Source organism: Thrips palmi, unplaced genomic scaffold (assembly GCF_012932325.1).
Source record: "Thrips palmi isolate BJ-2018 unplaced genomic scaffold, TpBJ-2018v1 HiC_scaffold_1, whole genome shotgun sequence".
Lineage (NCBI taxonomy): Eukaryota > Metazoa > Arthropoda > Insecta > Thysanoptera > Thripidae > Thrips > Thrips palmi.
Window position 1 is genome coordinate 1824091 of NW_023144620.1, and position 17256 is coordinate 1841346.

At 43.6% G+C, this 17256-nt stretch overlaps 2 protein-coding genes across 11 annotated transcripts; one reads left to right on the plus strand and one right to left on the minus strand.

Annotated features, from left to right (window-relative positions):
* Positions 1–182: 182 nt before the first annotated feature.
* LOC117652383 (protein AF-10-like) lies at positions 183–11737 on the plus strand. Of its 9 annotated transcripts, none has more exons than XM_034397287.1 (17): positions 183–625; positions 1138–1217; positions 1288–1452; positions 1532–1738; positions 1826–2045; positions 2124–2353; positions 2854–3231; positions 4125–4456; positions 4860–5369; positions 6551–6676; positions 6760–6961; positions 7062–7188; positions 7289–7468; positions 7540–8344; positions 8428–8529; positions 9382–9472; positions 9813–11737. In XM_034397287.1, exons 1-17 carry the CDS (start codon positions 517–519, stop codon positions 9867–9869), a joined length of 3921 nt encoding a protein of 1306 aa, XP_034253178.1. In that variant the 5' UTR covers positions 183–516; the 3' UTR covers positions 9870–11737. The 9 variants fall into 9 exon arrangements, with proteins under 9 accessions (XP_034253178.1, XP_034253347.1, XP_034253430.1 ...); XM_034397456.1 differs by having other exon boundaries at positions 6760–6949; XM_034397539.1 differs by having other exon boundaries at positions 4155–4456.
* A 1003-nt stretch (positions 11738–12740) lies between these two features.
* On the minus strand, positions 12741–15401 carry LOC117652854. 2 transcript variants are annotated; one of them, XM_034398055.1, is made up of 5 exons: positions 15253–15401; positions 14493–15028; positions 14137–14295; positions 13638–13802; positions 12741–13254 (listed from the first exon to the last, which is right to left on the minus strand). In XM_034398055.1, the coding sequence occupies exons 2-5, from the start codon at positions 15000–15002 to the stop codon at positions 12919–12921; spliced, it is 1170 nt and encodes a 389-aa protein (XP_034253946.1). In that variant the 5' UTR covers positions 15003–15028; positions 15253–15401; the 3' UTR covers positions 12741–12918. The 2 variants fall into 2 exon arrangements, with proteins under 2 accessions (XP_034253946.1, XP_034254014.1); XM_034398123.1 differs by having other exon boundaries at positions 15301–15382.
* Between the last annotated feature and the right edge of the window lie 1855 nt (positions 15402–17256).

Here is a 17256-nt window from a genome sequence, read left to right on the forward strand (position 1 = left end):
AGGCGACCACGCGGAATCAAAACCGCCCTATTTCATTTCATTTATAGCCTAACTTGCGGTTACCCGTACATCAGAATTTCGACCCGCCGACAGAGACCAAAAAATAGTCTAAGTGGCGGTTTCTATGGTTTCTAGCCTAATCTGGCAACCCTGGGCGTCGTCCCACGCCCCCTGTCCTCCCCTCCCCGCCCCCGCCCCGTGCCGAGCCGAGCCGCAGTGTAAACGAAGAAAATGGTGACTGCAAGTGTTCCGAAATAGCGGCATTAATTCGACACTTGTTACCGCAGTTGTGCTGCCCCCGTGGCCCCCAGTGTTTGCAGCATGTGCGGCTGAGCGTGTGTGTTGGTTTTGTGACGCCGAAGCCTCCGGATGAGATGGGTGCCACGAAATGACGCGATTTCGATCGGCTGCCCTGGCGACTGGCGAGCACGGGGCGATCATGTCCTCTCATCTTGACTTGGCACTGAGCTGAGTGGATATTCGTGGCCGGAGGAGATACTTTTATTGCAAGAGGATATGAAGGAAATGGTAGGCGGGTGCTGTGTTTGCTCGGACGAGAGGGGATGGGCAGAAAACCCCCTGGTGTACTGTGATGGCCAGGGATGTACAGTCGCCGTTCACCAAGGTGAGTTGTCCTGTCCACACAATCATTGCGGGCCGGGGTCTCAAGGTTCGTTTCAAGGGGCGCCCTGCTCTATCGGTAACCGTTGGGTGCTGTGCCCCTTTATCGGCCCGTATCCGTCCATCGCTTCCGCGATCGGAGAGGGGACTCGGCAGGAAGTTCATTTGCCTTTTTGTCTTCTGCTTAAGAGGTTAGGCCTCCCGCGCCAATGTTTACAAACAAAGCGAGCATAAATATTTTCAATATTTGCTCTCTTGAACGGAACCTAAGTTTAATTTCTTAACCGCTGGTAAATGGGAGTGTTTCTCCTTTCTTGTCTCTTGTTACTCATAAATTTAGTTTTCTGTCATAAACTTGAAGCTCTCATGCGAGGGCCTCCTATTCACATCCATCCATTTTATTTGTTTCAAGTCCCATGTTCCTATCATATTGTAGTTAAGGGTTGTTTAAAGATCTCTTTATTCTGCTTTTTATATTCCATACTCACATTTCTGATTTCTTTTAATGTTTTATAGCATGTTATGGAATTGTTACGGTTCCCACCGGTCCTTGGTTTTGTCGGAAGTGTGAGTCTCAAGAGAGAGCTGTTCGAGTGGTGAGTATTTATTTAACGCACACCCTTTTGGTTTCCCTTAAGAAGCTTCATATTTCATTTTTATTTTCAGCGTTGTGAGCTTTGCCCCATTAAAGATGGAGCCCTGAAGCGTACAGATAATCAGGCGTGGGCACATGTTGTGTGCGCATTATATATCCCTGAAGTTAGATTTGGAAATGTTACGACAATGGAACCCATCATTTTACAGTTGGTTCCTGCTGAGCGTTATAATAAGGTGCGTTAAATGTTCATTTTATTTTATTTATAAATCTACTGTTTGAAATCTCGTCTAATCTGAATGCTTTCTTCCTCAGACTTGTTATATTTGTGAAAGTCAAGGAAAAGGATCTAGAGCCCTTCAGGGTGCATGTATGAATTGCAATAAGCCTGGCTGCAAAATGCAATTCCATGTTACCTGTGCTCAAGGTTTGGGTCTGTTATGTGAAGAAGCGGGTAATTATATGGACAATGTAAAATATTGTGGTTATTGCCAGCACCATTACTCAAAGCTGGTGAGTAAGGTAAATCATGTCCTCAACTTTTTCATTTTAATTTCGGCATTAAGAAACCGCAACAAAAGATTGTAATCCAACCCAATTTTATTTCAGAAAAAGGGAGGTAATGTGAAACAGGTTCCACCTTACAAACCTGTCCCTAATGAACCTACAGAAGAAAAAGAAGAAAGTGGGCGAAAGCGTAAAAGTCAAGGTAAAGGTGGAGGTAGAGGAAGGAATGCTACTCCCAGTCCAAATCTTAACAAGCAGGGAGGACAGAGTCCTAGTGCTGGAAGTGAGAGTGGTGACCATAGTCGAGCAAGTACTCCTGCTGGTAAGACAAGTCTCCATCTCCTTCTTGGGACTATCTTGAGCCAAACTCTCAACATAAATAATTTGTACACTGTCTCAGGTTCTAATGGAACAGCAACAAAGGACCTGCTACCACCTCCATCGGCTGCAAGCTCTGTCATCAAAGACAGTAAGGACAAGGATAAAAAAGAAGATAAAATCAAAGATGCTGAAAAAGATAAAGATAAAGAAAAAGAGAAGAAAGATGGAAAAGATGTTCCAAACAGCAGCACCAGTAGTACTGCTTCTACTACAGCAGCAAAGTTCACCACTTCAAACTTTGTGGAGACGGTGAGTTGTATTCTTCAGTTAAATGCATTTTTATCAGAGTAATAGGGGTCTTTTGATAATAATGATGCAGTGAGCAACAAAAGGGATGCCTGTATTTTTTTCTGCAAGACCATAAGTTTTCAAAATAATTTTTCTCTAAATATTTCCTGCATATGTATTGACGTTTTTATAAATTAATCTGTATTTACCATTGAATGAGTTCGAGGATGGAAGATTACGTCTTCTGGAACTGGGTCACTTGGTCCCTCATCTCTATTTTGTCAATTAGTAGTTGTCACTGGAGTCGTCCCTCATCATATCATTCATTCCAAAAATCATTGGCATTATCCAACCCATCTTTAGTTCTCAAATATTTGGTCATTGTCTTATCATCCTTCCTCTGAATGGGTTGTTAGTTTTCTCTTTGCAAGGAACCCCTCTCTGTTGCTTGTTCCTGTCTATCCAATTTTGGTTCCAACGGCAAAATTGGAAAATGGCAGTCCATACAACGGCTTTTGCAGGTTGTGACACCAAGCGAGAGTGTATTTGGTGCTGATGGGTCGAAAACTGCTAGTGGTAGTAGTGGTCCTGCAAACCCGAAAAAACGACGTAATGCAGGAGGAGTTCGTACTCCACCCTCAAGTACACCTTCACAAGACAAAGACACCAAAGAGAAAGAAAGAGACACTTTAGGAAGTAGTTCTGCCTCGGCAGCTCCTTCCCCTACCTCAGCTCCTTCCAGTATCAATGAATCTGTGGCAAAAATGGAAGTAGATGAAAATCCTCACTCAGGTAGCCCTGATACCGTTGAGAAAGGTGTCAAGAAATTGAAAATAGTTGCTGAGCCAAACCTCAGCACACTTGGTTCCAACCCATCGAACTCTGAAACCAGTAGTAAGGTATGTTGATTCATTGACTGGCTGATTGATCAATCACACAAGTCTTTGGCTTTGAGGGCTGGCTTATTCTTTTCCTTTCGAAATTTCGAACTTAATTTTGTAAGAATAAAAAAATTTACCTTCATTTTACACATTTCCACTTTGACTGGTAATATTCTAGAACTCCTTCACTAAGGTTCTAGTTTGGTGTCACCTCAGTCTTTCTCAATCTGTACTATTCTGAAATCTATATTTAGCCACTGGACACTGTTTGCTGTGCTGCTTGTGCTTGTTCCCCTTTTCATGACTTTTTTTTATACGAATCTGATCTTTGTTCAGAGGAGCAATGTACATAAATTTTCAATTGTGAATATATGGTATGGAACATTTTTGCTAGGAGCTGGAACATCATCCTTCGGTCCTTTGCTTGCTTTTCCTTTGTCTTCTTTGTCTTCATTGTCTTTATTTCGTTTCCACATTAGCTACCTTCTGTTTGGCTTTTTTTGTTGTTGTAATTGCAATTGCAATTTCTTTGAAACATCATTGTTTTGGTCGTCTGCAGTACAAATCATGTTTCTTTTTTTTTTTTTTTTTTTTTGTCTTTGTTTTAATTTTTTACTTTTGCTTACTTTGTATTAATACAATCGCTTGCTGGATACATGCAACTTTCATGGTTTAAATTAACACAGTTGTTAGGTCAAGGTTCTGACAATCTTCTTCTACTTCACATATTTGCCTTTAAAAAATGTGCTATCGCTGTGTGTTACTAGATAGTTTTCTCATCTTTTTAAAAATTGCTTTTTAAGAATTATTGTATTATTTGTACATGTATTGATGTGATTTGTGTGACTTAAGATAAGTTGATGCATTTATGAATCAATATTAACTTTTTTTTCCTCTCTTCTGTCTTCTAGGACCATAAGTCCTTTTTCCCTATGTTTCAGGGACCTCAAAGCAATATATCATCCCCTGGACCAGTTGGGTCCTCAGTCTCATCATCAGCTAACAGCATTGTTGTATCAGTACCATTGGCAGCTGCAGTATCTTTGCCTAATGCAACGAGCCAGCAAGTCTCTAGTGCTATAAACTCTTTGGCTAGCGGCACTACTATAACTGCGACTCCAACTCCTACCTCTGCAACATCAACAGCTCCAGCTGACACCCATCCACCAATAATAACAAGCAGTAGCAGCAGCAATGCCAGCAAATCAACTCCAGCAGCACAGAATTTGGGAAAAAGATCAAGGTAATTTTTTTCGTTATATTATAAATTATTTGTAGAAGCTTTCTGTTTTGAATCAGTTTAATTTTCCACCAATGCACCTACATCATACATCATACTGTAACGCCATTCACTGCAACTCAAGATAAGACAGTTCATTTTTGGTTGTTTGTTTCTTTGGTGTGTTGTTAAGTTTGATACACAAGGTGTAGGGTTGGTCTGTAAACAAAAAGAAAATCAACACTACTGTAATATGCAGTTGACCGCAATGTAGAGACAGACATATTTACCAACTTCATGATTAATCAATCCATTTTTAACTTTTCAGCATTGCTCCATATTATTCAGGCCTACAAATGTGTTTTTCAGGTGTATGGATGAATTTTGTGAAGAACGGCAGCCTCATAATCATTACATTCCTGCACAGGTCTTTTACCGCTGAGAAGTCGGAGAAGGTGGAGAAACAGGACAAGCGCAAGCTTAAACGTGGTGGACATCATCAAGTAGGGACCTCCTCCAGTGCACCTTCCAACCCTCCCCCAGCATCTAGCCCTGCCACCCCCACTACCCCTAATACCCCGTCTTTGCCAGTCTCTAGCCAGTCTCCCAACCCCATGCCCATCTCTCTAGTTACAGCTCCCATTTCATCAACTACCTCAGTCTCCTCCAATGTGTCAGTCCCAACGTCGCCCATTTCCATGTCTCCATCGGTCACTCCAGCACCCATCTTATCCCCGGTGTCCTCCACATCCCTGCCCCATTCCCCTTCTCTAGGCAGACGAGGGCGTCAAGGTAGTCAGAGCACTTCAGTCTCAACAACTCCTCCGAACCCCATTTCAACGCCCCCTGTATCTACACCTACGCCTCCCACAGTTACCTCCTCTCCACCTGAAACAAAGCCTGTACCATTCGCTGTTGCTCCTGACGACCTCTCTAGGTGGGCAGCAAGCATTTTGATATATGGTGTCTGCTTTCAGAAGATTCAATTGTCTTTATTAACATTTCAAATACCAGTACTGACATGTACACTCCAAATTTTCATAATTTTACATATATTACTTTGTCTCTTCACTGAAAGTGTCCACCATGTGTGTTAGTTGTAGTTGTGTGCTTCACTACTTTGGTAGAACCATTCATTTTCCTAAATTATTAATATGATGCATGTCCACTTAGCTGTGTGCTCTTCATATGCTTTCTCTTCCATAATTTGCTTCTTCCAAGTTGCAGAAATCGTGTAAGAAACCATCTTCAGAAGGTGTAAAGAAAGCTGATTGGTTTCAACATTGTCCTGGAATGGGAAAAAAACTGCATTAATGTTCCACATACTTTTATTTTTTTTGAAGAATCAAACAACTGATAAGACAACAATTCTGCAGTTTCAATAAATTGCATTATTTAGCAGCCTCTTGCTATTTTATTTTTTCTACATTTAATTGTATAACACTAGTTTCTACTTGCTGTCAGGGTGTATCTATTTACATAGAATCTATTTTCAGAGGAGTCTGCTTCAGAAATGCACAATTGTTGTTTGATCATTATGTGATGAAATGTGAAGTGCATGGAATTTTATCTGTATTGTAATGAATTTCAATAACATTTTGTTGTGTTTGTTGACAGTTGCGCATGATGTTGATGATATTTTTTGAGATTTTTATTATCTAGGTTGTATTAATTGACTTGAGTAGTTTCATCTTAATGTGCAGAAATGCATGTATTGGAGCAAAATTGATTGGATTTTCAAATTTCATTGGAAGGCAAACAATTAAAACCATGTTTGATGAGATATGAATTCAAAAATACTGGGTAAAAATGTTTTTTGTTTTCATCGAAATTTGAAATGATTATTCTTGTTCTACAATTATCTCTCCTGTAAGAGCATTGTTACCTCTGCTCCTGCTATTTGTTAAAAGTTTATGTGAACAGTTCATTGAATTTTTGTTTACACAGAGTACTTTATATTTTGGTGCTGAATGTAGTCATGCTGTGATTTTACTGTGCAGTGACGTTGACTTGCTTTTAATATTTTAAAGCCTGTAGATGCTCTTTTGTTGAAAAAAAAATTGCCACACCTTGCATACTACTGGTTAAGTTAGCTACATGACAAGTTTGTTGTTTCAGCTCTGCCGTTTCCATGAAAGAATCTCCTCCAAGCAGCCCTGAACCGGTGCCGCATCGAGGACGGCCTAAAGGTCGTCGAGGACATCACAGTGTGCCAAACCAAAAAGATGACAAGGATCAAAAAATGTGAGCTGTACAGGGCAGATATAAGGCCAATGATGTCTTGAGCTCATGTTTCTGTGGTCTAATTTTATCTTCACTTTTTCTAGATTTCAGAATGGTGTCACATCAATACACAATGCACCTCACATGCTTGGTCACCAGTTAAACCCATCTTCATCAATGGCTCAAAAAATGTCTGATACTCTTACTGCAGAACTTGAGGCTCATTCAGTGTTTAGTGCTGAGCCCAACCTCTCAAACCAGAATAATTTGATGGGGCCTCAACTACCAACAAAGGTCTTGGCTAATGTTAGTACTGTAACTTACATACCGGTAACTTGCTAAAATATTTTGGTAGGTGAAAGTGATTGTCTAGAACCTGTTAAAATACTAACTTTGCATTTTACAGTCACGAGCCTCCGATTCTAGAAATACTCCCACCTCTGGAGCATTACCACAAACATTGGATCAGCTCTTAGAGAGACAGTGGGAACAAGGAAGCCAATTCTTGATGGAACAAGCCCAGCATTTTGACAGTAAGTGTGCCTGCAACTCTTTAAACACTTTAAAAGAAAAAAGATTTATTTTTCTTCCTTTTTTTGCAATATTACAATAATATTAAATTTTCTTTGCTAGTTGCATCCTTATTGACTTGCTTGCACCAACTACGGTCTGAGAATACCCGCCTAGAAGAACATATTAGAAAACTGCAAGCTCGTCGTGATCACCTGTTGGCAGTCAATGCTCGCCTTGCAATTCCATTGACTCACTCTCAGCCTCCAACCCCACCTCACGGAACACCAGGCTCAACACCAGGTAATTAAACAGGTATTTTCAACTGAACAAATTTTTAAGACAGATTCAATTTATCGTATTCTTGTGAATAGGCCTTTCAGATGGTGTAGGTGTGGCACCGGGCCAAAGTCCTGGTCCTCTCACACCCCAGGGAACTCCTTCTGGGCCTCCAGGACAGGGACCATCTTCTGGTCCACCACATGTAGCCCAAGGTTCACCCCAGCTTCCGTCACAGGGAGCATCCTCTGTTCAAGGCAGTCACCACCCACACTCTCAGAGTCACCAGAACCACTCTCAAACTCACGCTCAGCTTTTGGGACACTCTCAGTCACTTTCACTTCCTTCAGGACATTTACATCAGTCCAGTCATCCGCAGGGGCACCCTCAAGGACACCCACAGGGCCACCCCCAGGCACACTCTCAGGGTCATCCTCAGGGCCATTCTCAGGGACACCCTCAGAGCCATCCTCAGGCGCATCCCTCAGGTCACCCTCAAGGACACCCGCAAAGTCACTCACAGAGTCACTCTCAGGGACACCCTCAGGGACACCCACAGAGTCATCCTCAAAGTCACCCACAGGGTCACTCGCAAGGTCATCCCCAAGCACACTCCCAGGGACACCCTCAGAGTCACTCTCAGGGGCACCCGCAGAGTCACTCGCAGAGCCACTCACAGAGTCACCCACAGAGCCATGGACAGGGGCACCTGCAAGGCCTTTCTCAAGGACATCCTCAAGGTCATCCCCAAGGTCACCCTCAAGCTCTGCAACAGTCGAGGCAATCTTCTCAGTCTCGTTCATCTTATGGATCACAGCCGATGGAAAATGGACTGCCTTCAGACTCCATGCACCAGGGTTATGGGGCCCACCAAAGACCACAACCGAGCCCTAACATTCGGTAAGAGTAGTATGCCAAGTAATGCTGAAGTTTGTTTTAATTTTTTTAATTTACGCCAGGAATGCAATTTTGTCCTTCTGTAGACACACTCAGTCTGGAAGTCCTTACATGATGAGCCAGACGCCACCCACCTCTAATCCAAGTGTTGTTCGAAGCAGTCCTGTGTCTTCAGAACAAGGCCGCAGGTTAGCAAAATACAAATTATGATCTTATTAGCCAGGTGTTTATGGCTTTTTAACAGTGGTTGGTTGTGATTAACAGAGTGATTTATAAAGCACTTTGAGCAAGATGTGTTTCACACTCCAAGTTTCTGTAGTATTGTAGTTCTCCAGGAATGATATGAAGCCATGTAGACAAGCTATTAGAATAGATATTTTATGAAAATAAAATTAGTAGTTTCCAGTTTAAAGAAGACTCTTCCAGCTCTGGAAGCTTGTAATATAGTTTACCATACTTAACTCTTTTATGGCCTGCATTTTTTAAATAATGGGATTTTGAAATGCTCTAGCTTCTCTTTTATTGTACTTTGTTATGGCTTGCTGGTAAATTTTCATAGTTTAGGGATAGTTTACTGCTGGCCTTAAAACTATCATATTTGAATTATTCGACATTTTTATGCTTGTAAATTTTCATCTTCCAATGAAACCCTAAGGTTGGTTTGGTCCCAACATTTTTAACAGCTTCACTCCTGAGAACTTCAGGTGTGGTCGCATGTTACCTTTTAGTTTTACGATTTTCAATAAAAGAAATGTAGTACATCTTGCTCAGGGTACACAAGTGACGGGCTAGTTGCAGAGGCATGCTTGATCATTTCCAAATTAAATAAAGGCAAATTTTGCTGAATAGGATGTAGCACCTCTGTATCTTGCCCCATTCAGCTTGTCATTTTGAAGTAGTTCACAATATGGCTTGGTGACTCCAGTATCTTCGTTAACTTTCACCAACGGAGTCATCTTTTTTTTACTACGTAAAGCCACATCAGCATGTTTGTGGAGTGAAATGTAGACTGGGGTGTTGGGATGCATGGCTTGTTGCAGAGGTGTGGGTGTGTCGGTGCCCACTCAAGGATATACCATGTACTCTCAGGGCAGTGCCATCACGATGCCTGTCCCTGTCACGCCCCAGCAGGTGGGTATATCTACATGTGTGCTGATACATCCCACAAATGCTTCTAATCTATAAAAACTGATAGTACTCAACAGCAATCTTATTATTTAATCTTCTTGCGGTGGAGTTTTGTAAAATAATTTAAATGAAGTGACTATTGGAACCCAAGTAACGGCTAAGTCATCAGCATTTTATTGTTTTATAATTGTAGAAAAACCTTAGTAGTAAATAATGCCTCAACCAGAATTTCTCCAAATGTAAAAGCTTGTGAATTTTGTTCTTTGTTGTTGCAAATACCAAAATGGTCGTCGCTTTTCTGCTGTACTGGTCAAGCAGCACTAAGACTCAGCTAATGTTACAGGTGGTGATGCACCGAGAGGTGGACCTGCACCACTTCCCGTCGTCCAAGCATAGCTGAGGGTTGGCCAGGCGGGGTCCTCCCCCGCAGAGCAGAGGGCTGCAGCTGCATCCAGGTACAGGAACGGGAACCGGAGGACGGTGGCCATCCCGATATCACCAAGGACACCAAGGTCACCAAGGGCCTGGAGAACTTCCCTATCCTCATGTGGCGCACCCTGCTCACTCTATGCACCACTATGAGTGGTACCAGCGTGTTCCTGGCCATGGCCATGCATCTCTCTCGCGTCTCTATCGTTCATATTTTCCCCACCACTGAAAAATAGCTCAATACATCCTGCCATAATCATGCTTGTGTTAGGTTTGAAAGGAGAGGGAGTCTGTTGGTGTTGGAATGTGCTACTCTGCTGGAGCTTTCTTCCTGTGTGAACAATACACTCAGCTATAATTGCTTGTACTGTACTTGACACAAATCCTGTACCACACAGATTCACTTGCTCATTTCATCACAAATGTTACCTCTTTTGAAGACTTGGTGTGATTATATAGTTATGGGAACGGGGTGTTAAATTTGTTTCCTTATTTTTATTTGTTCTTTTTAACTGTTTGTTTTTGTGTAGTTAATTATTATTATTATTATTATTAATTTGCCTTGTGCAATTTTCAACAAAGTGATGACATAAGTAGTACAAACCTGAGTTTGTTTTGTACTTGAGTGTTATGACATGCTCTTTTGTCTTGCGCACAAAACTTACTTGATTTGTGAATTTGTAAATCGGGTTTTCCTAGCTTGTGACAGATGATGAGATGATATACATTTAAAATTAGTTGACTAAAATTAAACTGGATTTATTTGTTGTGTACATGAGAGATTGTTAATGTTAAGAAAATATATGGCTTTCTTTTGGAATGTACCTTAATAAAAATTTAATGGTTAAAATAATACGTACCTCCTAATTTAATTGCAATTGATTATGGTGAGTTTAGTAAGGTAGCTGTATTGGTAGCATCTTATATCCTGTAAGTCAAATCAGTATTATTAAGGGACTATTGCATCTTTTGGCTACTGTTTTTGATAAATTAAGATGCAGCAGGAGTATAGTTCATGGTGGGAAGAATCATTCAGGTGACTGCTGTATATTTTTATATCCATTGCTAAGACTGTTCTTATGACTTAGTGGCTAATGGTTGGTTGCATTGACATTGATGCCAAATCTGAGATTTTCGTTGTTGTTTAGTGGGTTTACCATGTTCATACTTGACTCTGATTGTGTAATATAGATTCTTTCGGTAACGTGCTGTCAAAGGAAACTCGTACCTCTTTTAGTTTTCCTCTCAGCTAGGTTTTAGACTTATCTCAGTTCCCGTGTAATTATATATTTTCCCTTCTTGCTTTGTTAAGGTTTTCTTATCTTTTAAGCTTGGCCACTAAATCTTTTGCATATTGTCTGCATCTCATGCATTTTATCTTGGTATGATGCATTTAAGAGAATTTTATGCTTTCAAAACCTTCAAATCAATGAAAGATTCTGCTAGCAGTACAGAAATTTAATGGCGCCTAATTAGTGGATTATCATAACGTTTTCTACAAGTTGTTGCTAACATAACTGTTAAGTATATGATGCATGGTAAAATCACTAGTTGTAGGCCTAACTAAATTTTATCTACTATCCATTTCTTGTGTTTAAATCATTGAGGTATGGGGAATAGCTGTCACTGCTAGATACCCCATCCTTTCCTTTAAAACATAAAATGTGATATGTTTGCAATATTTTAAGGCTAGGTGACAAAAGTCAAAATAAGTAGGCTGTCAATTTACAAGGACTTACAGAAAGAGAAAACTACAGAATCTCTTGTACAAAATTATGAATGTACGTAGTATGCCTGTAACTGCCTTAGATTTGTATATTAAAAGTACCGGTGCTGAAATCTTTGTGTATCCATCTTTTCTCCTAGTAATTTGTTTCGCCCTTTACTACTCATTCATTTAGTAAAAGTAAAATTTTGGGTTTGTACAGCCATGTCTCCAAACTGTGTGGGGATGGACGCCTCCATCTGTGGAAAAGAGCAAAGAAGTAGTCTAGGATAGGAGTCTTTTCTGGCCGACACTCCAACTGCCTCGGCATAGACAAAATTTCTATGGCCAACAATGCTCTAAGTTTAATCCTCTCATCCTGCTATGAGGCCAAGTATGGGGCAATCGAAATCTCCCAGTCAAGCCTATCAAGGCGGTTTCTGAAGGGATCTGAAAGCGAAAGCGAGGTGGCAGCAGCATCTGGCGCTCTCCGCCCCTCCCCGCGCCCCCCGTCGCGCCTTGGGGGATGGGGGAGCCCCCGCCGATGCTGCTGCCACCTCGCTTGACCTGACCGATTGACCGACTGCCTGGTGATCGAAAATTTGGCCACGTGACATGTTTCGACCAATCGGAGGACTCCGTTTCCTCTGGCCCCTCATTGGTCCTAGCAGCCGACGGCGGAGAGTACGCCAGCGTTATTCGACTGCAGCGACCGGCACGAGGCTAGCATATTTGGAGTATGAAACATTAAGGAGGAGGAAAGGGAAGACCTAAGCCCGCGCAGATCAAACCAGAGTAATGCAGATGTATGAATTGATATGTGAGCAGTGTTGGAGATTTTCTGCTGCGTTCAAATATTGGAACGCAAGGGATGGGAGTATGGCAATACGTTTCCCGCTGGCCCGGGAAGCCGGCTGCGGTCTCAGGGGTAAGGTAGGCCACCGTATCCGAGCCGGTGTGTGGCGGGACTGCCTATGGTCTTCCTGGCAGGCGCTTCGCGCTTCCGATCTCCAGAGCCCTTTAGTGGACCTCTACCGTTCTCTTGCCTTCCTGTTCGTTCAAGGGGCGGAACTGGCATTGAAAGTCACATTAAGAATTGCTGTGCTATGTGGCTAGAGCCGAGTTGAATAAAATCGATTCCAAACATAAGTCTCTTTTTATTTCTAAAAGTGTTATCCACATATCCTTGTCTTTGTAATTGAAACAAAAACACTATGGCACAGTCATTAGGTTTTGTAATTTCAAGATCAATTAGAAATTTTTTAAAGTACAAAGAAGAAATAGTTCCATGTTAGTTGGGAAAGAGATAAGGTGTTCAAGGAGAGGTGGGAGTGATGGGTCGCTTTTTGGCAGCCTCTTTCGAGGAACGAAGTGGCGGCGCGGCGAAAACTTTGAAAGAGGGCGGAACGATGACGGTGAACGCAGCGAACGCGTGGATGATGCCAGAAGCCACCGGGTTGCTCGCCTGCAGGGCCTGCCACTCGTCCGAGTTCTCCAGGGACCGCCAGCCGGCGGCCACGAGTTGGTACAGTCGGTTCTTCATGGCCTCGGTCACGACGGGCCACTTGTCCGCCTCCATGAGGATGCTGAGGGCATCGAGGCTGTCCATGCCCCACATGTACATCTCGCAACGCGCTTTCAGTTGCTCCACCTGTGGGCAGATAACAGAAATGCAAACATACATCAAAACCTTGGTTTCTTCCAAATTCCATTTGTTCCACTATCGCGCCATCATCATTAAAAATTAAAAAGAAAAGATTATTTTAGAGTGATAAGAAATGAAAATTAATTTAACTTTACTCCCGAGAAAAAAATCTTTTGAAGAGCAATATATTGTGGTTGATCAGAGGGTAAGGTACAGTTATGATAATTACATGTTGTTTAACATTCATAGAACTTAATCATTAATTATATCTAATACAGGCTAGGAGCAAAGGACAAGTAGCACCTGAATCTTTTGAATATGAAAGCTAAGTTGACCTAATGTTGGTTGAGACAGACAGACAATCAGCATACAAAATTTGTCACACCAACCTGGTAACGCTCAGAGAGATCTAGAAGCTCCAGCACACAATCCGACTCGATGCTAATACTTTCAGTGTAGAGGAAATTAAGAAATTTGTCAAAAGCCTTACTGGACACACCTTCAATGGTAACACTTTTTGCAGTTTTTTCTTTAAACTTCCCACAAAACATAGCCTGAAACAAAGAGAGAGAAAATGAGTAGTGGAGAGAGGTTTTCAATTAAGGGAGAATCATAGCTATAAAACATACATGAAACTACAGTCCTTTTATAGTGGGAGTATTTCAAAATGGTGAAATATAGCAGTTGTTGCATAAAAATTGAGTCCTTGCAGGGAACATTGAAACTTAATGTTTTCTTTAATAAGATGATAATTTTACCCCTTAAAAAAGTGACAGGGGTTTTTATTTCCAGGCCAGCTCAGTTAAATACAAATTTTGGCCTGAAATTAGATTTGTTTTAACCTGCCCCTTGAAGCCTGTTCTTTCTTCAAACTACTATGATACTCACTGTGAAAACACTGCTGGTTGCACTGAGAACAGCCTTGTGAGCAGAGAGGATTTGGCCATCAACTTTAAGGGAAACATCACAAAGGGAGGATCCAAGGCTCCGAGCTGAATTCAAACATTGTCTGAGAGAGTCCACTTCACCTGCTTTTTGTAAATAAACCTATAACCAATAGCACTTAATTAAAAACCATTCTTCTTGGTCATGTGAAAGATAATTTCTATGGCATCAATTCTTGATGAAATCCTCAAATTATTTTACTTAATTGTTGATTAGAACAGATGGCTCAAGTACATCAAACGTATGGTATTCCCAAGTCGATGCTATTTACAAGGTCTTAGTTTGTTGAATGGACCAACCTGCAGTCTCAAAATGAAGCACCGTGTTGTGCCAAGAGGCATGCTCATCACCTCTTCTGAATTTCTTGACCAAGAATCTTGTCTGCGGCTTTTCCCATAAAGAAAACATTCTGACCTCGTCACCTCAGGCAACGGCCATGTCAGTGGATTCTGATAAAAGGATTCTTTTGCATTACTCTTCTCTCGCTTGGTCAAAAGGACAGTAGATACTACCACCACTTCTCTAGATTCGCTTTCCTCCAAAGTTTCCTCAACAAAAATTGATATTTTGCTGTCCTTGCGATCACTTACGTAAAAATGGACAAGGAACAATGGATTGCTTGAAAGCGTTTCATCCTCAACATTATGCACTGGGAAAGGGCCGAAAAAGTCTCCATAAGTTTCTCGCGGGCTAACCCTCTTAAGGACGTCCCAAGAAACTGAACACTCGGCTGCAACCAAAGGCTGCCATAAATCCCGATTCTCAATATTATTGACCGTTGAAGAAGGATCAACCTCAGTCGGTGCCATAGCTTCGGTCAAAATCACTCAACTGCCTGCAAAGAAGCAAACCAGACATATATTAACATACCAATGTCAGATAAATGTAGTTTTTTAATCAGTGAAAGGTTTGCTTGGATGAAAGACAGTTCGCGAGGTTAAGTAGTCCTATGCAGTGACTGAAAGTGTTTCTTAAAAATAAATTGAGCACTTGAATAACACCGGAGACTTCGTCATACCAACGGAATAATGATACCGATCAAATGCACTGGAGGCTCACCTAAAAACAAAGTGAGGATATTGGAATAAATGCGATATTGTCAGTCACCTGTTGAAGCCTGATGGCTTTGTTTGTTTGTTTGAAAACTCGAGAGTGGAGAGGAGAGGGTGGGGTGGGGGTGAGTGATCAGGATGGTATGAAAAATTCAGCGATCTACAGAAGATGGAAGGGAATGACACGTAACGAAGTCATTAGGCAGTCAGGTCAAGCCCGACCCGTATACATCATTTTGTAAAAAACAAACTGGACTGGAGCGGTTCTGTTCTGGCGCCGCCTGAGGCTCCGCGTGGACCGACGGTGGACTAACCAAGCCTTTCAGTACCTTTAGTTTCGGAACTCTTTCGAATTTCGATGCGCGGACCTCACAGTTTCCGACAGAACCATACCCATCCTTTGCGGGGCAAACGGTGCTCTAGGTTGCCTACTTTCAGGAGCCTCAGGGATGCTCTCGGTTTTGATCCCCATCGCCTTCATTCTTCGCCCCCCACGGGAAACCGGGAGCACCAAGATAGTCACCTGAAAGGTAGGCAAAGAGCCATACTTTGCCCCCTGTGTGCTGCTTTGCCCGCCTCACAGACCAGCTCCGGATCCGCCACTGTAATTTTCTGGGCTCTTTCTACTCTGAAACAGAACAGAGAGAAGGTACGGTCGCAGGTACCTAAGGCCATGCTTAGATAGATGTTCCTCTCGTTCGTTTTGCTCGATGACGCCTGCAAATCCAGCCGGCGACGTCGCTCGCAGGGCGTGGCGGCGCGTGGCGGCGTGGCGGCGTCTCCTCGCCCTTCACGCGGGGCTTCGGGAGGCTCATTCCGAACGTTGCTTTCGTCGCCCTATCTCTCTCCCACCAGTACGGAACGCTCCATGAGTGCGAGAGAGACAGAGCGACGAAAACGACCCTCGGAATCAGTCTGCTGCAGGTAAACGAGGCTATAACAGAGCCCCCGGTGCACGTGCCCGCCAGTCCCGACGACGCGGCAGCCTCGCTGCCATGGCGGGTCCGCGACGACCAGGACACATAGCAACCGCGCTCGCGGTGCTCTTCTGCGCGGCGGACGCGGCGACCATGCAGGTGAACAGGACCAAAACAGGTCGCCAAACAGCACTCGAACCAAACGTGTGACCCCATCAATGGATTCCTCGTTCGGAGAGCGATCTATTGGTGGGGCCACACGTTCGGTTCGAGCCCTATTCAGCGACTCTGGAGCTCAAAACGCGTCCGGGACTTCGACCGCATCCACCCTTCTTCTGGGCCACTTTGTGACGCCGTGTCAATAGGCGACTTGAGCTAGGAGAAAGAAGAGGAAGAAAATACCTTCCCGAACATGGCGGACGGCCGCCGTCGTCTGCTAGGACCAATGAGGGGCCGGCCGCCATGTTCGGGAAGATCTTTTCTTCCTCTTCTTTCTCCTAGCTCAAGTCGTCTATGTCCTCGATGTGCAGGCCGGCGCGCGGCCGAGGCGCGGCCTGCCGCTGCTGCCCATGCCGCTGCCGCTGCCCCTGCCGCCGTCGCTGACGCCCCCGCGGCTGCCGACGCTGCCGCCGTTCCCGACGCTGCCGCCGCTGGGCGCCGTGACGCCGTGCCCGCCCTTCAGCGTGGCCGTCAGCCCGCCGGCGCTGCCCGTCACGCCGCCCCCCGTGCAGTGGGGGCCGTGGGGCGCCAACGCCGCCAACGGGTCGCAGGTGCCCGCCGTGCCGCACGCCCTGCAGGACGCCGTGCAGGAGAACCTGCGCAGGTGGGGGCGGCGCTGCAGACTGATTGCGAAAGTCGTTTTCGTCGCTCTGTCTCTCTCGCACTCATGCGGCGTTCCGTTTGGGTGCGAGGGAGACAGAGCGATGAAAACGACTCTCGGAACAAGTCCGCTGCCGTGGTGGATGGGCTCAGGAGGAGGGGGCGTGGATGATGCAAAAGTTGTCTAGGGGTAGTTGGGGTAATTATGGGACACGGGGTAAAAATGTGACAGCTGATTTTTAGTCAAAATTAGACATTTTAGAACGCATGACATT